This window comes from Ostrinia nubilalis, chromosome 18 (genome assembly GCF_963855985.1).
Source record: "Ostrinia nubilalis chromosome 18, ilOstNubi1.1, whole genome shotgun sequence".
NCBI classification, from domain to species: domain Eukaryota; kingdom Metazoa; phylum Arthropoda; class Insecta; order Lepidoptera; family Crambidae; genus Ostrinia; species Ostrinia nubilalis.
In genome coordinates, this window is record NC_087105.1 from 7,178,006 (window position 1) to 7,199,728 (window position 21,723).

Sequence of the window (21,723 nt, forward strand, 5' to 3'; positions counted from 1 at the left end):
GGCAAACTTGTTTCAAAACTTTTTAATTTTCGTTCAGATTCCCGGAAAAGCTTAGTTAGTTTTTTTTTCCGTTACGGATTCGTGCGGTCTGTGTCAAGTGCCAGTATCAAGTAAATGAACATGAGATATTCATGATTTATTTTACAGAAATAAATAAAATAACAATAATTGTAATTTTTTTTATGACAAAAGGGACTAAACTCAAAAACTCAAACGAATCAAATGTTTTTTTTTCAGTTGACTAGACTAGAGATTTATAGTTGCCTTTGCTGCTGTTGTCTACTGCCTAATTAAAAAACATAAGTCATTGTCAATGTCAGTAAATGTCAACAACAGCTGATGGAAAAAAATATTTCTCTAACCAAAACAATTTAAACGATAGCCCTTGTTGTTATTATAATAACAAGAGGATAGTTCTGCGAAATTACCTATCAACAGGTAACTTTAGCAATGTTGTTACGGAACAGTGTACATCGGCTTTTTGCCGCAACTTTGAAGGATACAAGAACCGCTACTGCTTGCCGTTCGTTGAGTTCTATCAATGAGGACAACGTGAGAGAAAAGTACGATGTCATCATCGCTGGTGGTGGAATGGTGGGATGCACCTTAGCCTGCGCTATGGGTAAGCATCAAGCACTCAATATAGGTCTTTAGTATCCTTGGTCTGAGGTATTTAGGTACTCTAATCGGCGCATCTAAAAGTGAATTATTTGCTTATTTCATAAGAAAAACTGTTTGCCTTATATGTAGTGTTGATGGTGCTTACAGGCTTTATTACAATAGTGAATGATTTGAGTCAGAAGTACACAATAACTTGATATTTATCTTTTACTCCATACAGGTAAAAACTCTCTTCTATCCAATTTGAAAGTGCTCCTATTGGAAGGAAGCCCCATGCAAAAGTTTGAACTGAAGCCTGAATACAGTAATAGAGTTGTAGCGCTGAACCAAAATACAAAGAGCTTGATGAACTCTCTTAAGATTTGGAGGCATGTGGAAAAAGCTCGGCTACAACCTGTCCGGCACATGCAAGTTAGTATTACTTATTAACACATTTTAACCCATCAATCCCTAAGTGATCGCATAATATGATTGTGTAACAATTTATTATCTATTGTGTCTCGATTCATGAGGCTTGAAGGGGTAAAATATTCTTCTATTTATGGTCACGATTCAGAGGCAAGACCTATCTTTTTAACCTTGGTAATAAATACTCATCATCTGTTTTCCTTGTAGCTTTTCAATACAACAAACACATTTTCTTATTTCAGGTTTGGGATGCTTGCTCCGATGCCCTGATATCTTTTGACAGTGCGGACATGTCTGATGATGATCTAGCATACATTGTTGAAAATGATCTGCTCTTGCACGCAGTGAATACTGAACTTATGGCATCAGATATTAGAAATGTCAAAATTGTTTACGGAGCTAAGATAGCAGATTACCAATTGGCTAAGAGCACAAAGGAGGCATCTACTCAGAACTTGGTGAAAATGAGCAACGGAGATGTTTACGCCTGTGATTTATTGGTGAGTACTGAATGAAACACTGATTCATATTTAATCACTCAAAGATATAATGGTTCTCTAAATATAGAACAAAAGTCAGCAGAACAGTCCTTAAAGTCAACATTTTTAATACATGATATTATAAACATTAATAAACAATATAATACACCCTGTATAAACTTTTATAAGACAACATCATCAAGGTGGCTGGCTATCGCCTAATTTGGACTCAATTAGCTTCAATCTTGCTTCAGTAGTTTCTGTTAACTTTGAAATTTTCTTTGACAGCTCCATTAGTTGGGTTTTAATGTCAACCATGCATATTTCTTGTATTCCACTTATTGTCAATGAAACTGGTCTGTTTCTGTTCTCCAAGGAGCTGGATGTAGTCCTCTTTCTTCTTTCAACTTGCTGTCCTTCAGATGAGAATCTGTCATAAAGATAACTCTTCCTCTTAACTATCTGTGGTGTGTCCACCTCACTATCGTCTTTTTCCTTCTTCACTATACATTTGTAGTTGTTATTTTTTCTTATACTTCGTTTTGTATCTTTTCGACTTGCAACCATTTTGTATATTGATGCTATTAGATCTTTTGGTATCTGAAAAGATAATGTCATTATAATAAATCTTGTATCTTGTTTAAAGAAACTATAGTGTAACATCTAGCTTTTATGTCCAGCTTTCCCTAAAAATGTAAAAAAATGGCTCTAAAGCATTATTTTCTTGCCTTATCAGTAGTTTATTGCACTCAGAAAGTACAATTGACGTCTTAATGCCACTGGAAGGCCTTTCAGCGTTCTCTCCCAGTTAACCTTGAGTTTATAACTAAAATCATTACATCCTAAACTTTTTTAATTGAGAAAAACAGTTTATTCATACATCCATATCTTACCCTATTCTCTCTGGGGTCATTAGGCCTTATGTTGAGTGTCCGTGTCTGCGTGGCTGTGAGTAGGGCTCCCCACCGGAGCACCGATATCAGCTGCCTCGGCGCACATGATAGCAAAGAGCTAAACAGCATACTCTCAAGGTGGGCTACCAACTGTGTCTGTCGGACTAGTCTGTCTAGGCCTGCGCTCTCTTGTAATGCCTGTGAAATAGGTGATAAATATTTTACTTAAAATATTTGACCCATTGTAACTATCAAGAAATAGTGGTATAAAAATATGCTATGCAAGGACGATGCTTAGAGCGAAGCGAACATGGGCCATAACATGTCCATTTCCATGGCCAATCTCTCTTGTCATATCTTTGATTTATCGCGCTATATGTCGCGCATGCGTGAATATCTAATTAGTTTCACATACCTGAATATCACTAACTGCTAAACCAACCAGTAGATTCGTTAAAATTACTGTGACAAGCAGTACAAATATCAAGAAAATTCCATGAGCTGTCAAGGGATACTGTATTTGTGAGTTGGTGCAGTTGTTGTAGAATATGTCTTCGTACTCCAGTTCACCGGACATCATCATGACTGTCTTTACTAAACCAGCGGGCAAGTGAAATGCTGGGTAGTTGCTGAAAAGCACGCTGAACGCCAGACCAAAGGCAATCAGAAGACAGCTGTAGGCTAATAGAAATGTCGCGAAATTCACCGTTACTGTAAAAAAGATAGTGATCAACCTCTTGTCTAAATACTCAGACAAATTTATAAAGAAAGCATCAATCGCATTGCATACCAGTTGTAAACATTTGTACGTAAAGGCCAAATGTCGGAAATCTTCCAATTATCATCATTAATTCAAGCCAGCAGAAGAATATAGTAATCGCCGCAACGTCATGTTGCCAGTTTGAAGTGTTATTTTTCAAAACTACTCCATTCTCGACATCCCAAGGTATCTGAAACATTAAACAGCTTTTAAATGTTGAGTTTGGCGTGATATCACATGTTACGCGGATATTTATTCGGAGAAGTTTGTAAGAGAGACTGAATATTACTGAACTAAATATGCCAGTTCGCTTACATCTATTAGTAGGTATTTAATCACACCTACCCCAGGAAACAATACGGATAATTTGAATTCAAATTTGCAACGGAATTGCCCAAAAATAGGTTCCTATAGGAAATAGTATACCTACGATTTGTGTTATTTCTCAAGCAAATTGGCATTCTAATGTTTCACAAATACGTCTCCTGGTGTAGATGTTTGTTTCAAAACTTACTGTACACAAAAACACTCCAATTATAATCAAACATTGTAGCCAATTTTCCCACTGTCGGATATACGCCGACCAATCTAAACAAGCTTGAAATAATTCCTTTGACATAAAACATAAATTGAGAATAATAATGAGATACTGAATCGGTCTGACATACGCTGGAACATCACAGGTCTCTTCTTCACATAAATATGTTTCTGAAAACATAATTAATTGCATTAGACTTTAAACATATTTTTAGATGAACATTTTATATTCATTGTTTACTGATACTTACGCAGTATGTAAAGGCTGTACAAAGTTATGAATAAGGCGTGGTAAATAAAGCTCAAAACGAAAAACTTTCTGATTCTTCGCCATTTAAGAAACAAAAATGTTTCTGCGACTGGATGTTTCAACACGTCTCTGCGACCCACCTATAAACACAACATTAAAAATTAGTATGATTAAGTAGATAAATAATGATGAATCATATAACACGGAATTAATACCTCAACAAATGCGAGTAACAGCTCGGCTTCCCCTCGTGATAGACAGGACACTAAAGGCCTGAAGTCGATCGTAAGTTCACAGTCCACATCGCCCAGCTCGTGCTCACTGACATGAACTGCGTCATCAAACTTGCACAAGTACCGAGGAATCACGTCTGGGACGCGACGAACGATGAATGAAAGTGCTGAAATTCCTCCATTTGTTCGGAGAGTCACGTCACCACCGTAGTCTGAAAATTATGACAGGAACTTTAGCTGTGCTGCAGCGTCTTGGTTACCCCTCTAAACCCTGTCCAATATTATTTTTAGTAACACTGGCGAATATGTACGCAGTAAGGCTTACACATAAATTACGCTTGGATCATACTTACCTAATAACAACAATACACATGCTGAAAACTCGTTCAAAGCGGCTATGTGTAGTGGAGTGTATCCAAAATTATCAGGCGCATTAGGGTCCGCACCCACAGACAGCAATAGCCTGGCTACGTCACACGCACGAGCTCCCCGCACTATTGCACCATGAAGAGGAGTTCGTCCATCGCCATCCCTGGCCTTTACATCAGCGCGCCGGCTTACTAACAATTCAACAACTTCTACTGATTGAGCCAAAGCAGCTGTGGAAAAAGAAATATTTTTAACTAAGTACATTACCAAAAACAAAATGAGGTCAAAATATATTGAAAACCAGAAGCATGATGACTTTTATGACACGTTACCTAAATGCAGAGGAGTTTGTCCTCTAAAATTTGGCCAGTCAATGTGAGCACCGTTATCAAGAAGTAATTGAGCGCATTCAGCATGGCCATCTTCTGCAGCAAGGTGCAATGCTGTCGCTCTTCCTGGGCCTAAAGCCGCTCTGACATCAGCCCCTGCGTCAAGCAATAGCTTCGTACACGAAGCAGAACCTAAAGACGCTGCAACGTGCAGTGGAGTTTCAGTAAACACCTGTAATCCAGACGTAAACAAATGATAAGTGTCCATACACAAAATGATAATATCGTCCGCGCTTCGTGTAACATTGCTTTTGGACGTTTATCTTAACGCTGAGTTTGTTTATACTTCATACAAACATGAGTAAAAACAGAGCCACCTGTGGAGTATCGGGGCAGGCACCGGCTTCCAACAATGCTCTCACGACATCCGTTGCGTTGCTGAGCACCGCATAGTGCAGCGGCGACCGCTCACTCAGACCGGCGTTTACGTCAGCGCCATGATTGAGTAGCACCTGGAAAAATAAAGATTAGTAAAATCCAACTTTTAGGTTACTGATTTCACCAACCCGTCGATATCCTGTTTACCTTGACACACGTTACGGATTTCGCGCTAGCAGCGCAGTGTAATGGCGTCGCTCTCTTTTCGCTGGAAGAATCCCACTTGTTCGGGTCAGCTTTGTGCTGCAGTAATAATCTGACACATTCATCACTACCCACTAAGCAGCTTAGATGCAGACAAGTCCTAAAAAGTTATGAAGTTTAAAATATCTTCTAGTTTGTGGCCACTGAAATTGCATTACCTTGGATGGCACTACATAATTATAATAATACCTGCCAGCATCATCTGCGCTATTAGGATCCACTCCCAACTTTAACAGTCTATCCAGAAGAGAACTCCTAGCAAGCCAGCATGCCCACAAGGCTGCTGTGCGAGCTAGCAAGCATTTTTCTGTCGGTGTCACAAAGCATATGACATCGTCATAGTGCCCTGTTTCCACAAGTATACTAATCTCTTCTGCATGAGGCAGTTGATGCAGTGAATACTGTATTTCATCTGTAAAGATATTGGAAAAGTTTGAAGTGCTTGTATTGGGCATTGTGTATTTTACCAAGGCTACTCTAGACGCTAGACATGTTTATATTTGGTCTAAAAATACGTTAAAACATTTGTATTTAGTATTATAGATCTTCCTATTGACAGCTGTTTACGAGACCATAACAAAGCAAATATATTCTTACCTAACTCCCAAATATCCCTGGAGGGTTTGATCCTCAGCCTCTCCGCGAGGTCCAGGGCGTGTGCGGATTCGTCGCTGGAAATGTACCCTGCTTCGACATCGTCGTCCGAATCCTCCGCCACTTGGCTCATCACGTCGCCCGCGCACCATCGCGAGCTACCCTCGCGATATACCTGAACCACTGAACTTTTAATATAAGACACTAAAAAGTTTCAAAACAAAATATAAAGTGTGTCTAAAATTCAATTTAGTGCAAATGTATTTTGCTTCTGCTATGGTTAAGATTCAATTCAATGTTTTATAATAGGTTCATGCGGCAACATTTTCCACTAGAGAGGTCAGAGACATCCATGAAGTATGCTTTTCCTAAGTAGACAAAAAATTAAACCATAAAAGCTTCACTCGTTGTTTACAGAACGTTTATATTATGCTCTAAATTTTTTTAAAAAATCTATTCTGATTCTGATGTTGTTTAACCCACATTCCATATAACTATAAATTATATTTAACTTCTTAAAACACTTCACAACTTTTCACCATAACATTTTTAATCTGGAGCACACTGGCGATTTTTTAAATTTTGATCATATTTATGGCACTTCTCACAGATTTTGAAAGGAAATTATATCTCGTATAAATAGGATAATATTAACCTTCTTTTTATTTCTTTTCCGCACGAAAACACTATGGGGCATTGCGAGCCGTATGCGCGTGAGTGCGTATCTTAAGCTCGCGCTTCACTGAAAGCTCTTTCATTGATAACTGTCGTCGCCGACTGAACATATTTTTGGAAACGCAACAGATTTTTTTGATACATAAACCTGATAGATGAGTAGTGGATGGCTATCATAAACAATGGAAATATTTATAGCAATCGAGTAATGCTTGGTTCATGATGATGACGGACCTAAATATTATTTAACCAACTTCTTTTTTGTCTTCTTAGAAAGTTTATTTTACTTTTGCTTCTTTCTTATCTTTGTCTTGTAATTTCTCACATAAAACTGATTTTAAGAAATGCCTAGATATTCTAATGTTGGATTGGAATTCTAACTATGAGCCATTTTTATGATGTCGCCAGACGCGTCGCGAATCGCGTGATGCGGGATTATTTTTAAGAACGTACCTACATTTCATTATAATTTATCTTAATTTATCCCAGACTTACAACTCGACTGTTTCACAATCTAATTGAACCCAGCCGATTTTTTAGGTTTTATGCACGGTGTTTGTACTTATGTACTCAAAATGCAAAAAAAACATCGACATTGCGAGCTTCACCTTAAGCAAACAACTATCAGAAGATTTTACAAAGCGCGTACCTATCAATTTCAAATGTGTCATAACAATGACCGAATCCATATGGCATGCCAACATTATGGTATGTGGAAACAATCGAATCAAGCTCCAATATTAGACCGAACGTGCTCTACACCTCAGTATTACAGTTATTGCTCCATAAAATTACAAGTAAAATAGCTTTATGGCCTATTACATATTAACGCCTCTAATGTGTAAGTGTTGATATTCTTGTAACTATTTTATAAACATTGTAAAAAGTTATGGGATTACTCAACTAGCTCGTCATCATCTTGTATGATTGAGACATTGTCTTCAATCTTCATCCGTCTTCTATCATTGACTCAAACCAAAGATTAATTTATTACACTCAAAAATGTTTTGATAGGGAAACGGAGGAAAAAGAAATTCCTTTAGATTTCTTGGCATCGGATCAAACTAACTATGAAAATAATTTTGATTACTTGGAAGAAGACCATTCTAAGGAACTATCAGAATAACGAGCGGTGACGAAATTATCGGAAAAACAGTCTGAAAGTTTTTTATTCTTAAATTAGGTTTATGCGGAATTTTCATTATAACATATTTATTTCCACTGAGCTTAGTGTTTAAGTACTTTCATTTAGTTAAAGTTCTGTGTAAAAATATGCTACATTTTTATTCAGGTAATGTCTAGGCTGCAAGAGTTCAAGGAATTCCAATTTTATTAAACAAGTGTTTCTGTACCTACTTTCTATTTAGAAGAATACCGAACTTTGATATACATACATACTCGTACTATACATGATACTATAATAACATGTACGTTAACTTACCGATGGTATTTTGTTCATGACAGCCTCAAACAGCATTTTGTTCAGTTCCTGCGCTTTCATCACACTTCAATCCAGGTGCTCCCCTATTTATACCTGGTTGTTTCGTTAAGTATGATTTGTTTAACCCGATCGGCCTCATTGGTTAGCCGCGACCCAATTCTGCGGTAAGTGTTTCGGCCAAACGTTTGAGAGATTTTTCTCGGAAATATCCCTTTGATGTGCGCGCGGGAAACTTTAACAGATGATGGTTAAAAATAAATCAGTGATTAATGCTCGGTACGCATTCAATTGATACGTTTGGTTAATTAATCTTAAATATCGTTAAGAGAATACACAATTGTTTTATTTTCTGAACTTATATCAACTTATGTACTTATTCAACTGTCAAATTGGTTGTAAAAACATTTCCAAATCTCGCACTAAGAATGTTCCTGCACATAAATCCTTTTCTATTCACAAACTACGAGATGCGCAATGCACATAATACTTTTTCTAGTCACGTGTTAACATAGCATTAAAGGATCACAAAATCATATTTTTTAATCACACTTTTATTCCGCAAACGGTTTGCTTGGAGCTTACCGGTTTCGTACTGAGCACGCGCCCAACGGCTCCAGCTGAAAACAAACACTCCAGAAGTAATAATTATACTGCAATCATCGGTTTGCCAATCCGCAAGAAATAGCCCCAATTCAACGTAAACGTAAATTACGACATTGCATTGACTATGACTGCATTTGCGGCGTTTACATTGTAAAAGCTTTACTTACACTTTTTAATGTCGGTTTCTCCGATCGTATTTTCATTTTCAATAAAGCTAGGTAGGTACTTACTACTTCTTCAGTTATAAAATGGATTTGCTTATTTAGAAATTTAAAATGCATCTATTACAGGTATGATATCGACGTTAATTTCGTTTGGTAAAAGATCAATCGTCAATCGGTCATATGCCGGGGATACCTGAGAAATGATGATAAAAAAATTGAAGTCTCACTTCCTGAATCAATTTTTATTTAAATCAGCAATGATCTGTTCTATAATTAAGCCCATAAGTTAAATAGTAATTTCTCTGTTTCCAGATCGGTGCCGATGGCGCCAACTCCGCCGTCCGCAAGGCGATGGGTGTGCAGTACTTGTCGTGGAACTACGATCAGATGGGAGTCGTGGCCACCTTACACTTAGCTGAGGTTAACTGATTTATCCTAATAACTTAAGAAATTAAAACGTTAAGATGTCTGTGATTACATGTGTCTCTATTTAATTATTGAAACTTCTTCGTTTCAGGAAGTAAACAACGACGTAGCGTGGCAGCGGTGGCTGCCCACCGGTCCTGTTGCTCTATTGCCGCTCGACGCCACACGCAGCTCTCTTGTATGGTCTACCTGGCAGGATAACGCTAAGGAACTACTCAAGCTCTCTGATGAGTCCTTCGTGGATGCCCTTAACGATGCTTTGGTAAGAAATACACCTATGTCGTTTGTTTGCAACGACGCACAGTGGTCGGCTTTGTATGGGAGAGCGGAAATAATTCCATTTTTCAGTGTTATCATGTTTCTTTTCATAATATTGCTTTAAAATTATTAAAAAAATGTTATATAGTGCAATATCTATGTTTCAATACATAACAGAAATTACTAACAAATAATGTCACTCTTTTATCAGGTCTAAAACTTCTAGGTTTAGAACTAAATAGTTTTTGCTGATTTTACTTCTAAATTTATTTATGAATGGATCAGACGAAGCCAGAAGCATGTCATAATATCCTCATTTGCACCGAGAATACCGACTCTCTCATCCCCGTCTCATCATATCCAATCACTTAACCTCATTAGATAAATGAATCGTATGACAAGGGTAGCAGATATTAGCAGCTAATCTATAATAGGCTAGTTACTAGAAGAACTAAGGAATCTTTTGATACATACATCTCCACTAGGATCGACAAGGCAAAAAAGTTATGGTCCAAGAAAAGCAATAATTTCGAATAAAAAAGAGTGTCTTTTATATAGGTCAAGTAGGAAATGACGACAGCAGTTATTTGCAAAATATAGTTTAATTGTAAATACATAATGCTTCATAAAAGACAATTAAAAAGAAATATTGTTGATATCATCAATGTCTTAAGAAATACATTCGTAGACATCCGAGCGTAGAAACTACGCTTAAATAAATATTTCGTGTTTGATCAACTTATGACGCATAATTTTCCTTTAAAATAACGTTTAATTGATTTTTTTTTTTGTGATTATGATCCCATAACTATTCTACAATAAGGCTACTATGCTAATTTTAATGAATTAGAACCTTCCAATTTTGGACTTTTTTCCGCTTGCCGACTACTGTGCGACGTGGCGATCGCGTGGCAGCGCTGGCTGTAGATAACCATCTTCATGCGATTCAAGTCCATATTCCAGACTACAAAGTAACCGTAAGTTTGAATCCCATAGGAAACGAATTATGTCCGAGCATTGGGTGCCTGAGCCAATTGCTGTCTCTGGTTTTAATTTTATTTTCCCTTTTTCTTCTCTATTCTATCATGCGCTATCATGCGATCAGTCAGAAGACAATGAAGAGAAATGTTCTGTGATTAAAGGCCATGAGAGCAGAATCCCCACTAGGACTCCTTCATTTCCCTATTTTATTTTACCTTCATATTAAGTACTAGAAGACATATTTCATAGTAAAATCTAATTCTTTCCAGTGGAAGCAGTATCCTCGCAGCAGCAGCGTGGACGCGTGCATGTCTTGGCTGGGCTCTTGGTTGAAGAGAGCCGGGTTGCCGGACGGGGAAGCGAGACAACTACCGCCCTCTATCAAGAGCATTGCGCCTAACTCACGCGCAGCCTTCCCGCTCGGGTTTGGACATAGTACGAGATATATTGCGCCTGGTGTTGCGCTTGTTGGGTAAGATTATATTCGCGAAAATAGCAGGTTATGGAACTACATTTCGCAGCTTTTGTGATGTTGGCGGTCGTATAGCAGCAGTAGCTTAGACGCGTGCTTCTTGTGGCTGAAGAAAGCCGGGCTGCCGGACGGGGAAGCAAGACAACTACCGCCCTTTATCAAGAGCATCGCGCCAAATTCAAGGGCAGCCTTCTCGCTCGGGTTCGGGCATACCACGAGATATATCGCACCGGGTGTAGCGCTAGTAGGGTAAGATTTGCGTCATCATCATCATTATCATTTCAGGACGTCCAATGCTGAACATAGGCCTACCCCAATGATTTCCATGTAGATCGTTTAGTAGCGGCCTGCGTCCAGCGCCTTCCTGCTACCTTTATGATGTCGTCGGTCCACCTTGTGGGTGGATGTCACACGCTGCGTTTTCTGGTACGCGGCCTCCACTCCAGAACCTTGCTGGCCCATCGGCCGTCAGTTTTACGTACTATGTGCTCTGCCCATTGCTACTTCAGCTTGCTAATCCGTAGGGCTATGTCAGCGACTTAAGTCCGCCCTCTATCAAGAGCATCGCACCCGCTCGGGATCAGGCATAACACGAGATATATCACCCCGGGCTTCGCGCTAATGGGTAATAATGTGTTTTTTTCTCTCTCAAATAATTATGGCTTCGTGCGGTTTTCACTCCATCAAGACCTTCCTGCTCGGCTTCGGGCATAAAACGAGATATATTGAGCCTGGATCTACATATGGAGTAAGAATATCTTGTAACCTAATGACGAATACACATGTATGGCCTAATATGGCCTTCTCTTCGACCTACGACCTTCTCCCAGCTCGGCTTCGGCATAGCACGCGATATGTTTTCGGGACTGTATTATTATTAAGATCAAATTGTACCAACATGATGCAATAAAGATTTATGACTATGCTATGACTACATCGCGCTTGTAAGGTGAGAATGACGTGTTAGCGTCACATCGGGACTTTTCTCAACTCTCGTTCCCACTGCAACTCTCATGTAGCCAGTATCTACTCTACAGCTTGATCACGAATAAAACCCAGTCAGTAAAGGCCAAATTTGTCCCCGAAGAAAGTTAAACTATCGAAATCAACAGAACATCAGGTTATCGAAAGTTATTTTGTTAAAATGTATCCTTTTTTCTACAGGGACGCCGCACACCGTGTTCACCCGCTGGCCGGGCAAGGAGTCAATCTTGGTTTTGGTGACGTCAAGGACTTAACAACTTTCTTAGCAGATTCCATCTACACAGGCTTCGAAATAAGTAAGTTTACAGTGAGATTTCGACGTACAGTAGATTGAGTCAAAGAGCCTGCCACATTTCGCGAGCAATTTTACGCCCCTAAATTTGTTTGCGCACAGACGTGGAGTAGGCAGTTAGTCCGTCTGTAACTAATCACAATTTCATGCCTTTAGGCATAGGGATATGGATAGGGGATAGGGATAGCCATTTTAGCAGGCGTTAGCAAGTTCATCATAGTAAAATTTTTAAGTATTGATTTCCTGTATTGTACTAAATACCTACTCGTAACTAAATCATTTTTTTAAACACTGAACTCATTAGTGAATGTGATAGTCTTGCAATCACGTAACGAGGTCACGTAACCGCTATCGGCTATGGCCTGATTTGATTGAGACCACAAAATGTAGTGTTATTAATTAATGAGAACATTATTTTTTTTATCTTACATACCATGATTTCATTCCAGCGCAGGCTAAATACCTACCTACATCATTTTTAATCTCAATGTTATAACTGATATTGTAGCTAGGTATCAGTTACTAAACAAACACAAATCAAACATGAACATGACCGAGGAAACTCTGTGCAGATTCTGCCATACAGAAGAAGAAACGGCCATGCATGTTCTTTGCTCATGCGGCCCGCTTATGAGCAAAAGAAGTATCCATCTCGGGCGACACATCATGCACCCGGATGAGATAGCAGATATCACGCTCCAAAGAATCTGGAAATTTATAGATTCAACGGGACTAAGCAGTGAACTCTAAAGACAAGGGCTGCCACAATAGATCAAACCTGGTCGAGCTGGCGCAAATGAAGGCCCAAAACCAATAATAATAAATAGGTATCAGTTTTATGTAACCTAGAACCAAAAAATAACCAAAGTTCTAGGCTCTTTACTAGGCTTACATCCAGTAGTGGATTGAAAAAATGATGAAATCCACACGAGTGATGACGACGACTCCCTTCGTCCTTTCCCTCCCTTATATGGACTGATATCTCAATATTCATTGGTTATTTTCCAGATGTGATTATTGTCTAAGATATATAATAAACTAGTCTCTGTAATACAGGCCCCTCGCCTAGCTCAGACACCAGTCTCGCACAATCTATTTTATGTAATTGTACAATTTTTATTGTAATACTTTTGTATCAGTTAGATTGTGGAGAAAAAAATAAAGATTTTTATTTATTATTTATTATCATGTTCGAATCGATAGCCCGACATCCTGGGGTGGACACTAGACCATTCTGCGGTGGGCTCAGACTTCTTTATACGCGCTGAATATATTGACCTCTTCTCACGATTTTCCATTTATCAGCCCACCACAGCTGGCTGCAAAAATACGAAAGCTCCCGGCAGCGTCACAACGTGCCCACGCAGATAGCAGTGGATGCTCTGCACCGGCTGTACACGCTGCAGCTGCCACCAGCGGTCCTGGCGCGGAGCCTCGGGCTCCAGCTCACTAACGCCCTCCACCCCGTCAAGGTATGTCTATGAATTTGATGAGATTTGACCCGAATAGGGAGGTGGACGAAAACCAGCGAAATGACCCTAAAAATAATTCTAAGTTTATTCGATTTTGTTATGTCAAGGATTTTATCTACGTATTTTATTATTGTTTTTCAACTTTACCTTGAATTAATACTTCGAAAATAGCTCGTGCTCAATGACATCAAGTTACGGAAAAAAAATGTGTTCTTCTACTAAACTCTACTGCTTAATTCCGCTCAATCCTACATCCCAAATTATAAAATTTAGTCTTGCCGTTTCTAAAAGACGCAAAAATGTTAATAAGGAATAATGAATGACTGTCGTGAATCTTCATAAAAATATTAACATGTGCCAAATTCACTGAATACAATAGAAATCCTTTCACTGAATAGACGAGACGATATCGTAAAAACAATTAGCTAATCTGCAACGATGACTAATACTCATAGCTGGGCACCGTTAATCAAATAGTTAACTTCGTTAATCGGTAAACCGTTAATAAAAAAATTAACTTCGTTAAACGTTAAAACGTTACATTTAGCAAGATTTAACGCAAGTTAACGTTAATCGTTAATCCGTTAACACATGATAATAAAACGAAAAACGTAATGAGGGTTTTCGCGATTGAAAAATCCACCAGATGGCAATACGTAGACGCGAGGTGCAAATCATGCAGATTGGTTATTTTTGACATGACATTGACAGATATGTCAAAATCCACCAATCACGCAGCAGTCAGACCCTACATCCACGTCCCGCCATCTGGCGGATTTTTCAATCGCGAACACCCTCATTGTATGCAAGGTTCAAATAATTTCGAAAGCTTGTATCGCGCACGGAATTTATTCCTCTTTTATGTTTGCGCTACAAGCTTTCGAAATTATTTGAACCTTGCATAAAATTATTTTTTTCGTTTTTAGTAACAACTGCATTTCAGAATAAAAGCTTGTTTTTATAAAAGTACTAGCTTTTGCCTGCGGCTTCACCCGCGTGAAATTTAGTTTGTCACAGATCTTCATAAATTATAGCCTATAAAATATGTTATTCTGGGTTATAAACAATAATACTGTAAAGTTTCATCAAAATCCGTTCGGTAGTTTTTTCGTGAAAGAGCAACAAACATCCAGACATCCAAACTTTCGCATTTATAATATTATTAGTAGGATAGGATTTTATTATTATAATTTTATTTTACACTTTTTAGTAGTAGACTAACGGCCGAATACTGAAACGCTACTCAAATCTTTCACTCAGCTGACGGGCTCCTAAATTTAAGTATCCTTCAATTTTAAATGGTATTCTCAAACGCCACTCAACGGATTTGAAGCCGTGATCAGCTAAGCAGCTCTCAAATGTTTACATAATGGCAACATTTACCAAAAAAAGTATGTTTTCATTTACACAAATGATAACTTTGCGTTTTTTATCCATTACACGCAGCATCGTTTGTTTATGTATTGTCTTTTATGGAAATATACTCAATCAACTTAACATAAAACAGTTTATTTTTAGTTTCTATTATATATAAATCTCGTTTTGTCATATAAAAAAATTAAGCTTGCATTTTTATTTAATTAAAAAAATAATTTTAAACGTGATACTTTTTATTGTTGAAATCTATTAAGTGGCGATCGTGGACCGAAACGTAACCACAATTGACATTTATCATTGTTGACAGCAGAGCATCAAATTGACAAATCAACAACTCTTGGAAATGCTGCTATGCGATGTCCCCTTATTCCTCAGAAATAGGCATGTTTATGTATTGCGATTTCATAGCAGCTATTTTGGTTGTTACTTCGTGCACTATACGATGCACAGTTGGCTGTTAGATGTGGAAGATATCACCTAGTACACGTTCTTAACTTCCCGTTGCGTAGAACAGTAGGGTTATAATAAGTATTTGGTCCACTGGTTGTATGGCGTTTGGTGAGGGGTTTCAAAGAGCTTCCAAATTATGAATCCAGAAACAACACCGTTTCTTTAGAGACGCGGAACCTCGCTCGGAATTGCATGTCATTATAATAATATTTTTCAATAGCGTTCAGCCTTATTGCGTTCCTGCGATTACTTAGATCTAGGTATTTCCTCAAGGCTCGAAAGAAATGATAACGATGACACACATTATTTACCACTATTTAGGTCGATTTAGGTATAAGAATAGGATTTAAGATACCGGGCAAGCACTCTCAAATTTAACAGCTGCTTAGGACGATTTGACAGTTGTTTGAGTAATGCTTAGGGTTGAATGGCGTTTCAGTATACGAAAATTCATTTGAGTGACGTTTAAGTGCAACTTAATTTGAGAGGTGCTTACAAATTGAGAACTGCTCAGATATTGTTTTGAGTATGCGAAATGTAAGTTTAGGAGCTGCTTAACTATTTGAGAAGCCGTCAAATATTTAAATGGCGTTTCAGTATTCGGCCGTAAGAGCTATTATAGTGAACGCCAGACCTAACTAGGTACGTCATTTTATAAAAGCTGAAAGTTTGTCAGTTGGGTCGTCGTGGCTTTAGCAGCTATACTAAAAAAACTGTCTGGCAAGGAGTTGGAACTGTCAAAACTGTGTGGCTGATGTCGAAACAACTTCTAACCCATCAAAAACAATACTTGTCAAAAAAACCAAGTCTCGCAACTCAGTTGTTCTACGGTAAAAAGTTGTGAGATCCATGTAATACCAAGTCCAGGCCAGGAAATCTTTAACGTTTTACATAAATTATTGACTTGGCCATCGCACTAAATAATTTAATTTACACGTGTTTTCATGCGATGGCCAAGTCAATATATTTATGTAAAACGTTAAAGATTTCCTGGCCTGGACTTGGTATTACATGGATCTCACAACTTTTTACCGTAGAACAACTGAGTTGCGAGACTTGGTTTTTTTGACAAGTATTGTTTTTGATGGGATCTCATTTCTTTTTGTATTTTGTAGACAGCAGTTATGTATCTAGAAAACTGGACCGAAATTGAAAAATTTTACTCGACTTGGCGGTTGCACTACCGTGCCCCCAAATCTCATTTCTTTTTGTATTTTGTAGACAGCAGTTATGTATCTAGAAAACTGGACCGAAATTGAAAAATTTTACTCGACTTGGCGGTTGCACTACCGTGCCCCCAAATATTTTAGTTTTTCCTTGATTCATACACCAAACACTACTTATATTCCAAATTTGAAGCTTCTAGGTCTGCTAGAAGTGCCTTAGAATTTTGATGATCGGTGAGTCAGTCAGTGAGTCAGTCAGTGAGTGACAAAATTAAGTAACTTTGACCCGTTATAATTCTTAAACTACTGGTTCAAATTGAATGAAATTTTAAATATACCGTGTCTTTACAATGCCTGCATAGCTAATGAAAATTCAGCCTTCTAGTTTTATCCACAACGAAGTTACAGGCAGTCGAAAATGGCCTGAATTGCTTCGAGAAAAGGATGGTACGGCCGTGCCGCTTTTTTGCTCGACTTGGTGGGGGCACTGCCGTGCCCCCAGATATTATATTTGGGCAATGATTAGAAGTTGTTTCGACATCAGCCACACAGTTTTGACAGTTCCAACTCCTTGCCAGACAGTTTTTTTAGGATAGCTGCCAAAACAACGATGACCCAAACTTCATAATCCACCAACATTTTAACCTATATTGGGAGCATACGCTGACAAACTTTCAGTTTTTAAAAAATGACGTAGGTCTGGCGTTCACCAGCTCTTAGTCTATAGTATCTCAATCTCAGAGCCTTGGTTCATTTACAATACAATTTAGCACCAAAGTGCTCGAAAAGACAAATCCAACAAACCCAAACTCGATAAGTTTCTAACGTTTTGTTTAGGAATTTCTATGGCCACCTCCTGACTCCATCATCAGGACCCTGGACATCATCTAGTACAAAGTGCTCGAAAATACAAATCCAACGAACCTAAATTCGATGCGATGCCGCCGTTTCATTTAGGAGTTCCTATGGCCACCTCCTGACTCCATCACCAGACCAGCTTAATGGTACCATAACATTGCATTTTCATCGTACTTACATTAAGTATGCCAAACAGCTCAATCGGTTGAGAACTGGTCTTAAAAGTTGCAAGATTTGTCCCACACATACTAACAAGTGAATAGTGAAGTCAATATAAAGCTTGTAAATAAATAAAAAAATTGCATTTTTCAAATCGTTTCGTTCTGGTTACTTACAAAAACTGTTGTTTTGGGTTTTGGAAGTTCTTTAAGCCCGATCGTACTTGTCAGAACGCGTTTTTGTAGTGTTTTTCAGCGTGTCTGCTGTATCTTTTTGGTAAATAGTAGGTACTGGATTAACGATTAACGGACTTAGGATAATTTAACGGAAGTTAACGAGTCCGTTAACAGTTTTTAAAGTTAACTTAAAAGTTAATCCGTTAATAGAAATGTTAACTTCGTTAATTAACGATTAACGGATTAACGAGTTAATGCCCAGCTATGCTAATACTTTTGTACGAAATCCGACAACTTTAAACAAAATAAAAGCTATTGTTTAACAGCACGCACAAATACCGTCGTTATCAATGACACCTTTGCCTGAATAACAAAATTGGAACAAAACAAAGTATTGGTATTTTTGGGTGATTAAGATAACTCGTTAATTCTTTAAGGGTTAATAAGCCTATCTTACACTTTTGTAATACGAGTATCTATTTCCATTGAAAAATTGTATTTTTTATTCTCAAATTGGAGATAGATAAGATTGTTCTCCATACCAATTTGAAAAGATAACATTTCTGAAAACTTACTTAGCTTAACAAATGCAAAAACGAATTAGATTATTATTTCAACCTGTAAGTAGGTGTTAGAAATAGAAATTTCATTATTGCGTGGTAAGGAATTTAGAAATGCGTATCAAATTTATCATATTATCGATATGGACTGATATTTGTTGCGTATTACAATCGGTATTTATGCGTAGTTGTAGAATAAATATCTATTTGCAAAAAATACCGTAATCGGTCTGGTAATTTCCCTGATAAAAAACACTAGTAGCAAAGATTGTAGTAAAAGTGATTTAATAATGCGTATTGTTACAGAAAATGTTGATATCACACGCTACTACGTAAATGGATTCGATTCTGTTGGAGTGAGACGACTTGATCCTTGGAATGGGTCTTTGGATTCTAGAATAACTTCTTTTTCGGATTAAGAATCTACCACGATCACGAAATAGTTAAAAAATGTTTTAATTGTTACTTATTTGTATAACTATTTCGTGAGCACGACAACTATTTTAATTACTTATGTCTACATATTTATTCGAAATAAAAATATTACCTAGTCTACATAGAGTATGTATGTAACTACATATATTATATTTACCTACCTCTCCTAGAGACAGTATTTTATGTCTAGTTATAATAGTACTTTTTAATGCAACTCATGGAATACTTAATAATAATAAATTTTTATAAGTACATTATCTTTTATTTATTTTGATATACACGCTTAAATAAATGAATAAATAGACACGATTTTACATAAGTAAGTGTAATAAATATCCAGTAAGTATATTTTTTACACAAAATATCTAAAGCAACTTTATAATTATTATACAATATACACAATATACAATATTATATTTTATACATATAACATAGGTCTTATAGGGGAATTCCCTTTAAAATATCCATGGATTAAAATTCACAAATTCGCTATTTAGGTAGGTCCCGTCCCTATTTTGCAATTGAGAAGCAATTGTTTATAACAAAATTATGTATTAAGTTTCTAAGAAATCTTGTACCTATAAAAAAATATCTTGGGTGGCTTTAGCCAAGTGTGCTTCGCTATGAACTAAAATTATCTATGTAATGCTGCCAATAGGATATCGAACCATTCTTTGCTGCGTTGTTATGACGGTTGTTTGATAAAACAAAGACATGCTGAGTACACACGCTGAATGAAACAATAGGTTGGGGACACAAATGTTTCATAACAAACAGATATTTCATATCGCGAAGCTTCCATTGAATTAATACATGATTCGTAAAAATTCTTGGAAATTATGCTAAATAACAATTTTTAAGACGCAGTTAGTTAGACATTGGCTGAGAAAATAACAAATACGTAATCTACCTACAACTATTATTATTATGTAGTAGGTATGTAGTAATAAACAAAAGACTGACGTAGATGACTGAGTCTTCTGCCTTTTCTCAGCACCAGTCGATATATTCTCCCGAACGCCAGGGCAGGGGAAAGTTACATGGGACGTGAGTTCTCCAAAAAGGGCCTCCCTACATAAGACTTTGATAAAAAAAGAACACATGAACGTTAAAAACGGTTGGGAACAGCTGTTCATCGAGTTGCATCGGCTATCATGGCCATCGGGGTGTGACGTCACAACGGCGCATTGCGCACAATCAAGGCTTACGCCATTGCCAACGTCCATTCATTTAATAAGATACATTATAAGCCTTCAAATAAGAGCTATAATGCTAAATTCAGTATTGCAAAGATACCGACTGACTCAACTTCGTAAACATGCGTCAACTCGTTGGTCGTGCTGTTCATTGCTTTTTTATGTTTTGACTTTCACCAGCAAAATATTATTAAATGAATCTTATAGGTAGACTAAGTACTCGATCACTAATTTTTCTGGTAGTAAAAAATGATTAAATTTTGTGGTAAAATAATTTATTTTATCCCATTGAGTAATGTAGTCTATTATAAAACTCTTGAAACCTGTTAAGTACCAGCCTAATTACTTCTAGTTAACTTCATGCTATCCTAATGAAGGATTGATACTTAAAAATGTATCCTCATTAACTAATTAATGATTAAATACGTCAATCATACTCTTATCACCGAAAGGCCGTAAACGTAGATCATTTTAGATAGGTCATTAGTTAATTATGTGAAAGTGTTATTATGACCTACCTAACCTGCAAAAGTACCTAGGTATGTGAAATAAATACCATGGTAATTAACTCTTTCTAGATATTCATGAACAAAAACGATTTAACTTAAAGTTCTAGAAGCTTCGACCTACTTTCTTGAGATGGTACTATGCAATGCAGTTACCAAAAGCCGCTAGACTTTTTAATAATAAATTTTAGGGGACTTAAAATTCCCACGTGAGTGAATAAACCATGCTTTGTCCGAGACCCTCAAGTTGTCCTTTGTTCCTTGCTTTCAAAGGAGTCGCGATTTTTTACCTGGGGGATATTTATTGTCATACCGTAGCTACTACTTATGTACTAACCTTGGACCATCCAGACGATGAACTGCATTACCTTACATAATTACCTACCTAGACGTATTGAGATGTTAGTATTCTGTGATGTTAGGCAGAATTCTTAGGTTCCAGAATCTGTGTCTTGGAAATTCCTATTAAATTCTATGAAGTCTAGTCTAAGTGTACCTTTTCTGTAATAATTTTTATTTCATTTACTTAACTCTTTTAGGGAAACTTACAGGCAAACGTTCCTAAAAATAATTAATTTAATTTATATACAGTTTTTATGAAACGGAAACATAATTAACTTCACTTAATGTTAATTTCCGTTAAATTTTAGCAATCTATGTGATCTAAAAGCCTATCTCGTAAATATATGTGAATCAATCAAAAGTAGAGTAGTATCTAGGTATGTATAGTTTAAAAAAAAATATTTTAGACTTGACACTAGTTTGATTGATGATAAAATTCGCGTAGACAACCTAAATGACCGTCGGACGTTGACTTATCATTGGCCTGTTTACGTTTCATTGCTTCACGTGTTATTTTTACTCTATTGCGTTGCCAATTATTTTATTTCTTTAGATATTTAACAAGTTAATTTAGCCCTACATAACTTTTTCCTTTAAGTTCTTTGTGCTTAACGT

At 37.1% G+C, this 21,723-nt stretch overlaps 2 protein-coding genes across 3 annotated transcripts; one reads left to right on the forward strand and one right to left on the reverse strand.

Moving 5' to 3' along the window:
* Window positions 1–302: 302 nt before the first annotated feature.
* Window positions 303–19,316, forward strand: LOC135080874 (ubiquinone biosynthesis monooxygenase COQ6, mitochondrial). Its single transcript, XM_063975603.1, has 9 exons — window positions 303–622; window positions 842–1,032; window positions 1,272–1,529; window positions 9,311–9,418; window positions 9,516–9,686; window positions 10,933–11,135; window positions 12,300–12,415; window positions 13,717–13,883; window positions 18,936–19,316. Exons 1-9 carry the CDS (start codon window positions 451–453, stop codon window positions 18,963–18,965), a joined length of 1,416 nt encoding a protein of 471 aa, XP_063831673.1. The 5' UTR covers window positions 303–450; the 3' UTR covers window positions 18,966–19,316.
* On the reverse strand, window positions 1,563–8,805 carry LOC135080644 (transient receptor potential channel pyrexia). Of its 2 annotated transcripts, none has more exons than XM_063975335.1 (14): window positions 8,232–8,805; window positions 6,119–6,290; window positions 5,711–5,933; window positions 5,465–5,621; window positions 5,257–5,391; window positions 4,883–5,111; window positions 4,535–4,780; window positions 4,164–4,393; window positions 3,950–4,088; window positions 3,676–3,869; window positions 3,192–3,351; window positions 2,817–3,112; window positions 2,402–2,599; window positions 1,563–2,108 (listed from the first exon to the last, which is right to left on the reverse strand). In XM_063975335.1, exons 1-14 carry the CDS (start codon window positions 8,289–8,291, stop codon window positions 1,707–1,709), a joined length of 2,841 nt encoding a protein of 946 aa, XP_063831405.1. In that variant the 5' UTR covers window positions 8,292–8,805; the 3' UTR covers window positions 1,563–1,706. The 2 variants fall into 2 exon arrangements, with proteins under 2 accessions (XP_063831405.1, XP_063831406.1); XM_063975336.1 differs by lacking the exon at window positions 8,232–8,805 and adding an exon at window positions 6,771–6,879.
* Window positions 19,317–21,723: the final 2,407 nt, after the last annotated feature.

Excerpts from the sequence above, each read along its gene's own strand:
- LOC135080874 (XM_063975603.1), top strand. The coding sequence starts at position 451 with ATGTTGTTACGGAACAGTGTACATCGGCTTTTTGCCGCAACTTTGAAG. Across the intron at positions 623-841 it reads CACCTTAGCCTGCGCTATGG|GTAAAAACTCTCTTCTATCC; the intron begins GTAAGCATCAAG and ends TACTCCATACAG. Across the intron at positions 11,136-12,299 it reads CCTGGTGTTGCGCTTGTTGG|GGACGCCGCACACCGTGTTC; the intron begins GTAAGATTATAT and ends TTTTTTCTACAG.
- LOC135080644 (XM_063975335.1), bottom strand. The coding sequence starts at position 8,291 with ATGAAAGCGCAGGAACTGAACAAAATGCTGTTTGAGGCTGTCATGAAC. Across the intron at positions 3,352-3,675 it reads TTGGAGTGTTTTTGTGTACA|ATACCTTGGGATGTCGAGAA; the intron begins GTAAGTTTTGAA and ends TTAATGTTTCAG. Across the intron at positions 3,113-3,191 it reads CGTACAAATGTTTACAACTG|TAACGGTGAATTTCGCGACA; the intron begins GTATGCAATGCG and ends TCTTTTTTACAG.